Source organism: Spermophilus citellus (genome assembly GCF_964194105.1).
Source record: "Spermophilus citellus genome assembly, chromosome: 3".
Classification (NCBI taxonomy): Eukaryota; Metazoa; Chordata; class Mammalia; order Rodentia; family Sciuridae; genus Spermophilus; species Spermophilus citellus.
The window spans coordinates 32,876,376-32,890,266 of record NC_138184.1 but is presented as its reverse complement, the minus strand read 5'-3'; the positions used below and the strand labels follow the sequence as shown (position 1 = coordinate 32,890,266).

General features: G+C 36.0%; 1 protein-coding gene across 8 annotated transcripts in view; it reads left to right on the top strand.

Annotated features, from left to right (window-relative positions):
* The window catches only part of RBMS3 (RNA binding motif single stranded interacting protein 3), a gene marked incomplete at its 3' end in the record, with an annotated part of 671,965 nt that overhangs the window by 425,960 nt on the left and 232,114 nt on the right, over positions 1-13,891 (top strand). For all 8 annotated transcript variants that reach the window (XM_081285615.1, XM_081285621.1, XM_081285618.1 and 5 more), the window contains exon 6: positions 7,972-8,051. In XM_081285615.1, coding sequence (XP_081141741.1) covers positions 7,972-8,051 — 80 coding nt within the window. The remainder of the gene's footprint in view (positions 1-7,971; positions 8,052-13,891) is intronic.

Here is a 13,891-nt window from a genome sequence, read left to right as displayed (position 1 = left end):
GGCAACCCCTGCTACAAATGGAATGAGTAGGAATCACTCAGCCACTTTCTAAATTTGCTTTTTGATATCCCTTCAGACCTACAATGCCTGCGCCCAATAGAAAGCTGGCCAATAATAGAGACAGAATGATATAGTCCACAGAAGCAAAAGCTGCTTCTTTGGGGGCATATAACAGGGCAGAAGATGTATAAGGGAAAGGCAAACAAAAAAATGCCAGTGCACATGGATAAATTAATTTAAATATTTTTTTTTCCTCTTGACTCTACTATTTAAAAATAAAACATTGAAAGTTCAGCAACAAATACTTTGATTTAGGATTAGCAATTGTTACAGATTGGTAGGAATGATGGAAAGCTGACTGTGTTTAATGAAAGCAACTGCTTCTCAACTCTATCCCGTGGTTGCTCTGTTTTGTTGTTGTTGTTTGTTTTTTAATCTGGCACTGTTCTGACACCAAATATGTGGCTTTTTCTGACATCAATACCTATTATTTTTGCTTACCAATTCTTCAACTCTGTGACATTGAATGTCCCACACTTCTTGTCAATTTTTACACTACCTACCTGGAGTTAGCCTCATGCTCCACAGGTGTAAGGACTCTGTCCCAACCCAGCTGCAGATGGGATGCTTGGGATACTCACAATTAACTGGACAACTACTAATTTGAAAGTTACCGCAAACTATCTTCAGGCTCAATAACTCACTAAAATGACTCATAAAAACATTTTATGACTCAGAAATAGCCAAAAATGAATAGATGCATAAGGACAAGGTATAAGAGAATGGATGTTGAACTTCTATGCCTTCTCTGGGCTCACCACATTTCTGGAACATCATTATTTTCACCAACTTGAAAGCTCCCCAAACCTTGTGTGTAGACTTCATGAAGGTTCTCATGGAGGTGACCATTGGTGAAGATGGTCCATCTCCAGCTCCAACTCCAGTCCTCAGAAGTTGGAGAGTAGAGCTGAAGGTTTCAATCCATGAATCAGATCTTGGTCTTTTAGGTGACTAGCCCCCATTTTGAGGCTACCTAGCCCCCACCCCAAGTGAACACATTAGCATAAACCTAGGTGGGATCAAAAAGAGTCTATTCAGAATAACAAAAATATTCCTGTCACTCAAGCAGGAAACTGGGGCAAAGACCAAGAATATTTTTAATTATGCCACATTTGCCATGTAGAAATCATGGGTCAGACAATCTCACCTTTGGTGAGAAACACAAAATCTCCATGTGAAGACACCTGATTTCTAAGCATTCCCAATTCTTTCAGATTTTCCAAAAGGGCTTTGCAGTCCAAACAAAGGATACCTATTAAAAGGATTTGTCTCATGGTTTCCAGTCTGAGATATCTGACATAGAACTCTAGAACGATAGTTTCTAACATGGTTGCACACAGCTGGTCAGCTTTAAACTTCATGCCTAGATGTCAAGCCAAGCAATTGTGTCAGGACCTCCTGGGTCAGCCCAAGACACTGGAAATTTTCAACATGGTTTCCTGATTGTTTTAATGATTTTTTTTAGATGTTTAGGTACTTTTTATTTTTTATTCTAATTTGTTATGTATGATAGCAGAATGAATTACAATTCATATTACACATATAGAGCAAAATTTTTCACATCTCTGGTTGTACACAAAGTAGAGTCACACCATTCATGTTTTCATACATGTATTTAGGGTAATGATGTCCATCTCATTCCACCATCTGTCTTACCCTTATACCCCCTTCTTTTCCCTCCCTCCCCTTTGCTCTATCTAGAGTTTGTCTAATCCACCCATGATCCCCCATCCCCATTATAAATCAGCCTCCTTATATCAGAGAGAACATTCGACATTTGGTTTTGTGGGATTGGCTAACTTCACTTAGCATTATATTCTCCAACTTCATCCATTTACCTGCAAATGTCATGATTTTATTTTCTTTTTAATGCTGATTAGTATTCCACCATGTACATATACCACATTTTCATTATCCATTCATCAACTGACAGGCATCTAGGTTGGTTCCACAGTTTAGTTATTGTGAATTGTGCTGCTATAAACATTGATGTGGCTATGTCCCTGTTTTATACTGTTTTTAAGTTGAATATAGACTAGGAGAGGGATAGCTGGGTCAAATGGTGGTTGTATTCACAGTGTTCCAAGGAATCTCCATACTGCTTTCCATATTGGTTGCACCAATTTGCAGTCTCACCAGCAATATATGAGTGTACCTTTTTCCCCACATCCTCGCCAATACTTATTGTTGTTTGTATTCTTAATAGCTGCCATTCTGACTGGAATGAGATGAAATCTTAGAGTAGTTTTGATTTGGATTTCTCTAATTGCTAGAGATGTTGAACATTTTTTCATATATTTGTCGATTGATTAATTATCTTCTGAGAAATGTCTGTTCAGTTCATTGGCCCATTTACTGACTGGATTATTTGTTTTTTGTTAGTGATTTTCTTAAAAAATAAAAATTTTGTTTTGGAATAAGTTTACATTTACAGAAAACTTGTAAAGATAATACAGATTTCTCCCATACTGCACATCAATTTCCCCTATTGTTGACACGTTACATTACCATGGCACATTTAATTTGCCAAAATTAGAAAAGCGGGCTGGGTGCTGTGGCACATGCCTGTAATCCCAGCAACTTGGGAGGCTGAGGCAGGAGAATTGCCAGTTCAAAGCCAGCCTCAGAGAAAGCAAGGAGTTAAGCAACTCAGTGAGACCCTGTCTCTAAATAGAGTACAATACAGGGCTGGGGATGTGGCTCAGTGGTTAAGTGCCCCTGAGTTCAATCTCTGGTACTCCCTCGCCCACATAAAAAAAAATTAGGAAACTGACTTTGGCATATTATTGTTAGCAACAGACTCTATTTGGTTGTCACTAAGTTTTCTAATAATATTATCTTTCTGGTCCAGACTCCAATCAAGGATACCATGTTAGTTCAATTGTCCTGTCTCACCAGCCTGCTCTGGTCTTTGGGATTTTCTCAGATTTCCTTGTTCTCCTTGAATAGTACTGATTCTGCATCCTGGAGAATTCCTCCAGATCTGTTTTTTGATGTTTTTATCATGATAGGACCTATATTACATATGGATTTCTAGAAAGAATGCCATTGGGATGAAGTGGCTTTCTCATCATATCATGGTTTAATCACCATGTCTTAAAATGATTGCTCTAATTAATAGTGGCCAGTGGAGAAGAGATAGCAGGTCTCATTCAGCTTCTAGCAGTTTGAAGTGGACAAGTCAGTATAGGAAATCCAGAGGGTTGACTGGCAAGCAGTGATCTTCTATTCTTTTAAATAAGCTGTCTGAATTGAGTCAAGAGGCAAAGGTCCTCTTCCAGGACCATACACTAATGAGTCTTTAGGGAAGCAAATCACAGTGTTCCAATGTTGATTTCTTCATTTGTACTATCAAGAATGTCTATCTGAGGCCATTTCCATTCCTAAAATTAAATGATTCCAAAAACTCTGGAGAGGGGTTTCATTATTCAAATATTATCCATAGTTGAATTTCCTAAGAGGTAATGCATTATATACTGAGCAAGACATCTCCAAGATGTCCAAGTATATACAAAAGAGGATAGCAGGGCATTCCCTTTACTTTTCCATGTGACATCTGTGACGCTTGTATCCTAGGAATATTAGACATCAGACAGGAAGTAAACAAATTGCAAAATCTAAGAAGAAAATTCAACTCCTCCATTCATCTTTTGTCTCTAGTACTCACTGGGGATGCTGGACTAAAAATGACCTAATTTGTTTATGAAATATTAGGAGTGCACATTTTAGTACTTAAAAAAAAAAAATCTTTTTAATGTTGACTCTTTGCGTAAATCTTACCGGAAATGAGGAGGCTTGGCTTTCAACATTGGATGTTCTAAGTTTGCCAATAATTTGTACAGAGCCTGTGATTGCAAAACCACAAACAATTCACAATAGTTGAAGCCTCTAATTAACCATAATAAATGACAGAGTGGATTTGTTTTAAATACATGTTTAATAATACTAATAGCTTTAAGATTATAAACCAAGAGATTCGCTGTTGAGGTGAGATAGGTAGGCTGCAAATGGTTTGCTAAATACTTTTTCCACCTCTGTGTGTTAAGTCTGACACAGAACATGCTACTAATATTGGATCAGGCTCTCATCTGATGTAATTTGCCTGTGGGAATTGTATTGGCTGTGAAATCAGCTCCTCTTAGCTGTTGTTTAAAAAGAGGGGCGGCTGGGGGCAGGGGAGTGGCACAATTCTATGGCACATTTCAAATGACTGAAACCAGCCATTCTTAGGCACTCAGACAAGAAAGTATGTCAAACAGGACCTTTAATGTATATTTATATTTAAAAATCCGACCTAACAGAAAACCTTGAATCTTTTGTACAATGACTGGAGCCTTGTAAGAGCCCAATTAATGTATTGTCAGGTGAATGGTTAGCCTGGCACTCCGAGCTGTTCTGAGGGATGAGAGGGGGCTCAGGTAGCGCCTAGGAAGAATAGATGCACTTGTAGTGATTCAGTGGCCCGTCTGAAAGGCACATGCAAAGGCAGCTGCATCTGCTGTGCTGTCTTTCAGGCTCACTTGATAATGCTAGTGTCAGTTTCAACTGAAGTGTGTGCCAGATTTCAGATAGCCTGAGCTGGCATTTCAGAGCCCTTAATTGTGGAACTTGAGAAGAAAATGGGCACATTCTTCCTGAGATGGTTATTCAAATACAGGCTGCTACTGACCCCCGCCCCACCTCTCTGGGCCCCACTTTTGTTCTGTTTCCACATAAAATGCATGAGGAATACTGAACCTTTTCCCCTTGGCCACTCCTTTATTGCCATCTTTGCTGGGAGTGGCCTTGTTAAAATGTGCCCCATGCATTAAAATGAAATTGTCACTCCTGGGTGGTGCAGCAAACATGGTTTGACACTAAATGCCGGCAGCTACAAAAAACAGAATTTTATTGCATGTGTTCTTTCAGAGAAGAGTCTCTAAAGGCTCACAGCAGACTTCACTTAGTTAAATCTGAATGAACCCAAAGTGAACAATCTATGCTGCTGTCTTTGTGTTCATAGAAACAGCCCCCATCCAGCCTGATATGGCTGTAAAACAGCTTTAAGAAAAGATGATCATATTTAGAATTCAGATGGGAAGACTGGAAACTTTCAAACCACTGAAATATTGTAGGTGGGGGGAATGAATGGGCTAGCCACCTGATTTTCTTCCTTAGCTTCCTCTGTGTCCCCTAAAACACATAATGTAGAATCAACTTAACACTAACCCCATCTAGGTTGGGTCTTCTTTCAGAATTCCATGTCATTTTAAGGCAAAGACAAAGGATTTGATTTGAGGACTTCTGCAAGCAAGTTTTAGAGTCTTAACTGCCTTTTAGCTGGATGAGTACCCAGAGAGAGATTGAGCAGGGAGGGGGCTCTAGGGCATAGGCTTTTCATTCTGTAGCTCTCCTAGAATAAAAATTCCATAAAGTAACATCTGTAGTAATTAAGGGCTTACATTTCCTCTCCCATTCATGCCTCTGCTAGGAGGAAAGGTTATTTTCCCTGAGACAATAGATAGTAGATCCTGTGGGAAGACAGAACACAGTTAAAATTCATTTGTTCTTAGAAATGGAAGTTTCCTACTTACAAAAAGAAAAAAAAAAAGGAAAAAAAATCTGAACACATTGGAAGACTTATAATAAAACATTCCACTGGAAAGACAACTTAAAAGAGTTGGGCAAATTATATTTAGCTGGCCCTAATGTTTAGAATAAGGAAAGATTCATCTTATCTATATTATGAACTAGCTTTTGATTTGCAAAATGCTATCTTTGTTCTTCTTTATTAAAACTTTATACTATGATGCTTACATATTTTTATGTATACATCAACTCAATCTTAAGATTTTCCCCAAATAATATTTATGTGGATCTTTTGTGTCATTTGATAAAATGAATAATGACCTATTGACCTCAAATTGGTTTCTTGCATTAATAGCCAGATCAACAACATAAGTAATGAGGCCCAATGAAAAAATGATGACGTAGAGCCCCTTATTAAGACAAAAAAATTATCAAGAATTTTAAGATGGTGATAGCAGAGCTTTCAATCAAATGCATGTTGTTCTATGGGAGGGCTCTGTGTAAAGAAGGATACAGGTATCATGCCCAGTTGGACCTGGTTGGTGGTAGGGATTTGCCATGGGTAGCAATATAGGAAGATTTCATCTCATGAATCACAGGAATATACATCTGAAAACAAACTTTAAAGATTTGGCAGGAAATAATTACAGCTCTCTAATGGAGTTTCTGATATGATTTTTAACTTTGTTCACCAGGTCTTATAGATACCCTGTTTAGATCTCCCAGTCTGTCTCTAAGTCTCCAGTTGAACTTTCCACTCAGCTATGTGGCTGGCTCTCTCTGCCTCATTGTACAGAGGGGCCCAGACCTCTCTCTCCCCAGCTCAGTCCATGCATTAACTAAGTTCTCCAAAGGCCTTTTCTGCCTCTGTGCCAACTTTTCAGCATTTTCCTGGGTTTTGAGGTGCCTCTTATATTTAAATTCTTGTAGCAACAATAAATATGTATTACTTATTTGGCAATTGTTAACATATTTTTTTTCTTGTTTCCCCTACATGTAATATGGTCATGTATTAGGTTTCTGAAAACACACATAAAATTTAAATGTAGGAATGTTTGACAACTTGTATCGATGGTATCCATTGCAAGAATGCTCATATTAATAACATAGCAGAAAATCTAAAATTATACTATGCCTTTTGGACAAATTTCACACATTTCATGCACATCTTTTTTCATGAATATGCGTGCTGTTTCTTAAGCTTATTTTTGCCTCTAGTTTATTTTTGTGGGACTTAATTTCCTTTCATCAGAATAAACTTTTAATTTTTATCTTCTCCATTTAATTTTATAAAACAAGATGCAGATATAATTCATTATTTAAAAATTGTTACGAATGCTTCAGTACTTAAGACATGTCAACACTGCCAAAATCGAAATTATGGTGGAATGGTTCAAAACATTCATTCCTTTAATTGTATGTGAGATGCCCAAATTCTGCATGAGAACCCCCAGTTCAGGAATATTGGAATTCTAGTACTAAAAAATAAAGGAGGCAACCGTCCAAATTTCAAAATTAAGAAAGTATAAGTTCTGACGTTGTTGTATTTCTATCCTTGTCCCACATGCAGGGTCCCAAATAACTCTCTTTGGGTGTCTTTCACATAGTGTGTCTTCAACAAAAGTGTCATGGTGCTGATGTGACTAGCTGGGTTAAGAGCTATATGGTATATGCTAAGAGCTGTTTAAATAAGACATGTCTCCTCATCTTGGTTGGTGAATTCCTCTGTGGTATGGCTTTGCAGTTATAGAATAGACTTTAGTGTTGGATAGCGATCCGTTCAAATACTGATTCTACCACTTATTAGAAAAATAGTTCATGTCTTCAAGCCTGAGTGCCCTTGTTGACATGACATACCTTTCAGATTGGCTGATTCATTCACTTGGTAGGCATTTATGGAACGTTTTCAGTTGCCAAACATTCTTGTGTGAATTAAGTAAGATAATGTCTCTGGGCTTCCTCTGGGTGAAGCTCCAGCAGAGAGCCATCCACATGGGCAATTTTCACTACAGGGAATGATACTTTCAACAAAGATGATGGCTTTGTGATGTTCTTTATCAGCCTGGTCATCACAGTCACAGCAAAAGTTGACAATAAGAGTAAATTTCTCAAACCTTTCCATTGCCTTTCATTTTCCTTTTGTAATTTCTTTCCTTCCTCCCTGTATTCTCTCTCTCCTCCCACCTGTCTGTCTCTCTTATATATATATATATATATATATATATATATATATATATATATATATATATATATTTATATATATATATATATATATATATATATATATATATAGTGCACAACTTGACAAAAGTATATGATCCCCTGTTTACTTTCTTTTGCCAGAATGGAGTCTACTGAAAAATGTGAAGTGGTAATTCAACATTTTAATGGAAAATATCTGAAAACACCACCAGGCATCCCAGGTAAGAAGTGTCATTAAGAAGGCCTATTGCTATTTTTAAAATGATTATGTGCTAAGGCCCTTCCCTGGTCACTGAAAAGAAAAACTTTGCTTTTATAAATCTGTATTTTTTGAGGGGAAGGGTACTGGGGGTTGAACTCAGGGGTACTTAACCACTAATCCACATCCCCAACCCTATTTTGTATTTTATTTAGAGACAGGGTCTCACTGAGTTGCTTAGTGTCTTGCTTTTGCTGAGGCTGACTTTGAACTCTCAGTCCTCTGGTTTTAGCATCCTGAGGCTCAGTGGAGTGGCATGAATGTATATTATTATTTTTTATTTATATATGACAGCAGAATGCATTACAATTCTTATTACACATAAACAGCACAATTTTTCGTAGCTCTGGTTATATACAAGGTATATTTACACCAGTCTGTGTCTTCATACATGTACTTTGGATAATAATGATCATCACATTCTACCATCATTTATAACCCCATGCCCCCTCCCTTCCCCTCCAACCCCTCTGCCCTATCTAGAGTTCATTTATTCCTCCCATGCTCCCACTCCCTATTCCACTATGAAGTACAGTACGACACACTAACTCATCTTTCTCAAAAGTTTCTTAGTGTATCTTCTTTGGCCTTTTATCTGAACATTTTCTTGGCTAAAGTAAAATAGAAGAAAAACACAGCAAAGTTCATTAACAAAGAGTGCGTTTAAAACATTAGGGAAGGTTATACTCTTATCATTAATGTTGACACCTTGTAGTTTGTAGTTCATAAAATATTAAACAGTGATATTCACAGTGGAGTCCACAGATTGATGTCCGTCTCCAAGCATTTCCTAGAAGTCCATGACAAGAAAAGTACAGAAAGGAAAGTAAGCAATCAGAAACATTTATGGCAATTTGACACTGCCAGGAATTCTAAATGCCAAATTTTAAATTTTACAAGAATATCGATTACTGACAGACAGAAACTTTTGAAAAAAATACCATCCATTCATTAGAGATAATTGGAGAAGTTCCAAATTAGACTACCCCATGGCATTTTGTATGGGGGAATTTTTAGGCAAATTCTTAAGGTTCTACAAATGTTATAATAAAAGATATAACTTCATGCTCTCAGGAGTTATATTCAGCATAAGAAAAGTCAAATATACCATGTATATCAGCATTATAAATGCCTCAACTTGATATTAATCTGGCAGCAAGTTACATGTAAAGTATTTGATAATAGGTAAGTTAATTTAAAAAATGTACTTTTACTAATGCACAAAAACTTAAAAGACTGAAGGGTTAAACTGGGAAAAATTCCAATAAGTAAAGAACTATCTTTGTGATGAATGTTTTTTTGCTGCTGTTGTTGTTGTTTGTTTTGGGGTTTTGCTTGCTTGTTTGTTTTTTGCTTTTTACAGTATGATGATTCTCAGGAAGGAAAACTAAGTTTGATTTCAAAAGTGTTTGTGCCACAATGCAGTGTTAAAGCTCCTTAAAGAGTATAGGGGTGGAGTATTTCAGTTCCTTATAATAGTTCAAGGTTATACAGAAGGGAAATGTGGGCAAAAAAAAAATGTTCTTTTGGAAGAATCAGGAGTTGTTTTGTTTTTGTTTTGTTTATGATTTAGTGGGTGGGTGGGTGGTCAGACAAGCAAGATGACTCTTCACACTGACACTGGGTGATGTGGAAGACCCAAAGTAGATGATGACTGGTAAATCAGTGAGTGAACATACAGCAGAGACTGTGCCTTGATCTGGTTATCTCCCATGTATAACATCCCCTCGAGAACCAACTGCATTATGATCCAATTGGAGACATATGGTGTTGTTAAGAGAGGAGTTAGCAGTTTTCATCTCAGCATGTAAGCTGCCCTTGCATTTTAGGAGAAATACTTTTTTTTCCCCGTTTAGCATAAACAGATATTTTAAGACACTCTGCTGAGACCTATCATTGAATCAAGGAATGGCATTGTTTGTGGATTTTCTTCTTATTTATCCCAGTTGATACAACAGATGCCTGTTTATGCAGCAGGCATTCAAACTAGATATGAGTTATATTGTTTTGTAAAAATTTAAAAGCAAGACTATGTGGAAATTATTGTTGATTAAATTTTAACATGGGTGTTTTACTTTTTAGATTTCATCGTTTTGGAAAAAAAGACATTGAAATCCTTCTTGACCCAATTGATTTTAAAATGTTTTGTTTGATTTTCCCCATAGAACATACAGTTGACTAATACAATTTAATGCTTAAGACAAAGAATGTCACTGCAAATCCTCAAATGTCCGGGCGTCCTTCTTGAATACACAGACTGTGACATTAACCTATCTAATATCATAGCTACACCCAATGGAAACATTGTGAATAGCAGGAATTTGGTTATGAGTTTCTCTTCACTTAGATCTCATGGGAATAAGAAAAAAAATGATACTCAATTATAAAACTCTTAGAGATATAGTTTATGAGCTTTGCACTCAATATAATAGAATTGAATATATAATATTGATCAGCATCTATTCTCAAATTTGCTTGTTTATGTATCACTTTGGAAGTCAAATAGTTTAATAGAAGTTTGAGATGCTAATTAAAAATACTTAATCATTGATATGTAAATATATGTGAAATAAAAGAGGACATAAGGTAAGATATGGGTATTTTTAAAGGTTCAGTAGTAAAATCTTTACTGGTATCATTTCTATGTGAGGCCTGGTATAATCAAATTTGGTTATGGTATCTGTCTTTATTCATCCTCATTGCTTATTTTGTTAGATATCATTGAAATCTTATTTTCAGAAATTCATATCTTAATCCAAATTTTTATTCCATCTTGAAGACAGAAAAAGGAATATCACTAGTCCTGATAGCTGGGGATAGTCCTTTGACTTATTTTTTAAAGTGACCATTTTCCTAACCAATTTCAGTACAGTATTTTAGTGAGCTTGTCCTTGCTTGTGATTGTACTAATTAAAACCAACATCAATTGATTTGGCCTACCTAAAACAAAAATAGAAATCAAAAAAATCTGAAAAGGCTCAGTATACTGCACTACCAAAATTTAGCATGCTTGAGTTCAGAAGTTGATGATTTTGCAGAACTGCACATTGATAATTTTGATGCAGGACTTTAAGACTGAGTAAATGAGGACTCACAGTGATTCAATAATGGCCTGAGATTCTCAGGCACCAAGTCTGTTGTCAAAAAGATTACATGCAAAATAAGTTAGGTTCTTTTTAAAAGCTCTGCTTTTAATCTTACTCCAAGCAAGTACTAAGCAATGGGTACTATATTCCCTTGCTGACTTCTCCGTTTAGGAAGGTATTGGGGAAATACTGCATGTGCAAGTACAATGCCATTTTTATGTCTGTTGCTCCAAGGAATAATGATTATTCCCCCAGGATATGTGAAGCTAATTATTTTCCTTAGATGAACATATAGTTTTCAAATTTCCTAGGGTCCTATTTTTATAAAATAATGAGAAAAATAACTACTTCAACCCAAAACTTTGACATTTTGCCTTTAATTAATTTATTCTTCTTCTTTTCTTTGTCTCTCTGTTTGTTTGTTTCTTTCTTTCTCTTTATTTTCTTGGTACCCAGGATTGAACCCAAGGGCACTTAAACACTGAGCTGCATCACCAACCCTTTTTATATTTTATTTTGAAACAGGGTCTCCCTAAATTGCTTAGGACCTGCTATGTTGGCAAGGCTGGCTTTGAACTTGCAATCATCCTGCCTCAGCCTCCTGAGCCACTAGGATTACAGGGCTGCACCACTGTGCCATTGTCTCTGAATTTCAAATCCTAACATTTCATAGTTAAGGACACTTGCAAGGACATAAAACATTGACCACATTTATGTTGCTGGCACCATTTTTATTTGAATCATCATGAAAATAATTTTCTCATTAAACATGATTCATGTTGATACTGAATTTTCATTCCTGATAGATAATGTGAGCTAGGAGGGAATTTTATATATACCTTCTTTTGGATCTTGCTTTTCCTCTGGACTCCTCCAATTTATTCATAAAATATCTAATTTTAATGAGTATAACATGAATCATTAATGCCTCTTAGCATCTCCCCAAACGCACTTTGTTTACTTTAGATTATAATGTTATTCCTAGGTTTTCATTACCTGGAATAGTGGAGCTAAATATCAATGTCAGAAATCAAACTTTGAGTAGGAGCTTAGTTGATACAGGAAGTTAACAAAATCAGGCACCAGTGTTGCTATGAGCAGGTAAGAAGGAGAGGCTATAGAGGCAGGTGTTAAACAGTGTCAATCATTTAAGTGTTTTTGCCATCTGCAGAAAAAGATCATCCAATATATTCTCCCTCCCCTAGAGAAAAAAAAGAAAACACAGTGTTTCATAAATGTTGCATGTCCTACATATCGATCTTGATGCTTTCTGGACAAAATGAAGGATCATTAGTTGCTTGCCTGCCTAACCCCAGACATTTCTTTGTCCTGTAATGAATCGCACAGCAATGTTGTGCAGCCCCAAAGCGTTCCAATTTCAAATATCTGGCAAAAGCAAAGGGTAAGTTCCCAGACACTTCAGGGATCTGTAGGGCATGAACTTGAAAGGCTCACTTTCAAAGAGCCCCTGGAGCACAGCAATGCACCATGTGGAAAAGGCTTCCACATGTAAGGACATGTATTGATGAACAGAACATGCAGCCTGGCTTATAGAAAAATAAATCACGGTGTGCTCTCAGACTAGACGTTTGCCTGTAAGCACATGTTCCTATCAGTAAAAGAGTGTTTCCTGAAGAAAATGGAATAATCCACTTCTGATAGGACTTTCTCACTTTTAGATAATTGTTTCTCATCCCAATTAACCCCAAGAGGTAGGGAAGGTTTGAGAGGAAGCTTACCATTATAGGACCTTTTCAAATTTAACAGATCTGTTACCAACAGAAATTTAGACAAATATTAAAGTACTAGAGAACATTTTTTTATAATAAATAAAATAAAACTCATGTGCCTTCTGATGCTTGACCATAGTAATTTTACTATTTTGTGTTGATGCAAATAAAAATGTAATTGTAGATGTATATGTGAGTGTATACATATATGTGTGTGTGTGTATTACATTTAATATATATATATATATATATATATATATGCATATACTTTATGGGAGCATGTAAGGAAATATATTTATAATATGATAATATTATAAATATATTTATAATATGATAATATATTTATATTATAAATATATTTATAATATGATAATTTTTTAAAAAGAGAGAGAAGAAATATTTATTTATATGTGAAACTCCTCCCAGAATAAAATATCCACAACTTATTTAAATGCTACTTATATTTAAAAGGATATTGAAAATATGAACATTTGAGTAATTGGTTTTACAATTATAATTTTCTTTTGGGAGGGATACCAAGTATTGAACCCAGGGATGTTTAACCACTGAATAACATTCCCAGACCTTTTTTATATTTTACTTAGAGAAAGGGTCTTGCTAAGTTGCTTCGGGCCTCACTAAATTTCTGTGGCTGGCTTTGAACTTGTGATCCTCCTGCCTCAGCCTCCTGAATTGCTGGGAATAATTATAGGCACACACTACCATGACTCACATTCACTCAGAATTTTTATGAGTTGGAAATGTTGAAGAAAGTCATAATTTCTGTTTCTTCAGTTATGCCAGTCTATTAATTCCTCAGATGCACCTATTGTTGAGAGGCAGGTAACAAATAGAAAAAAATGTGGGTTTTTTTAGGCAAAAAAATCCATATTGTCTTGCTCAGGTGAAACAGTATCCAACTTTAAGTATTTCATCTTTGTGAAACTAAAATCTCATTTGCATAACATATTTTGTAAACACTACAA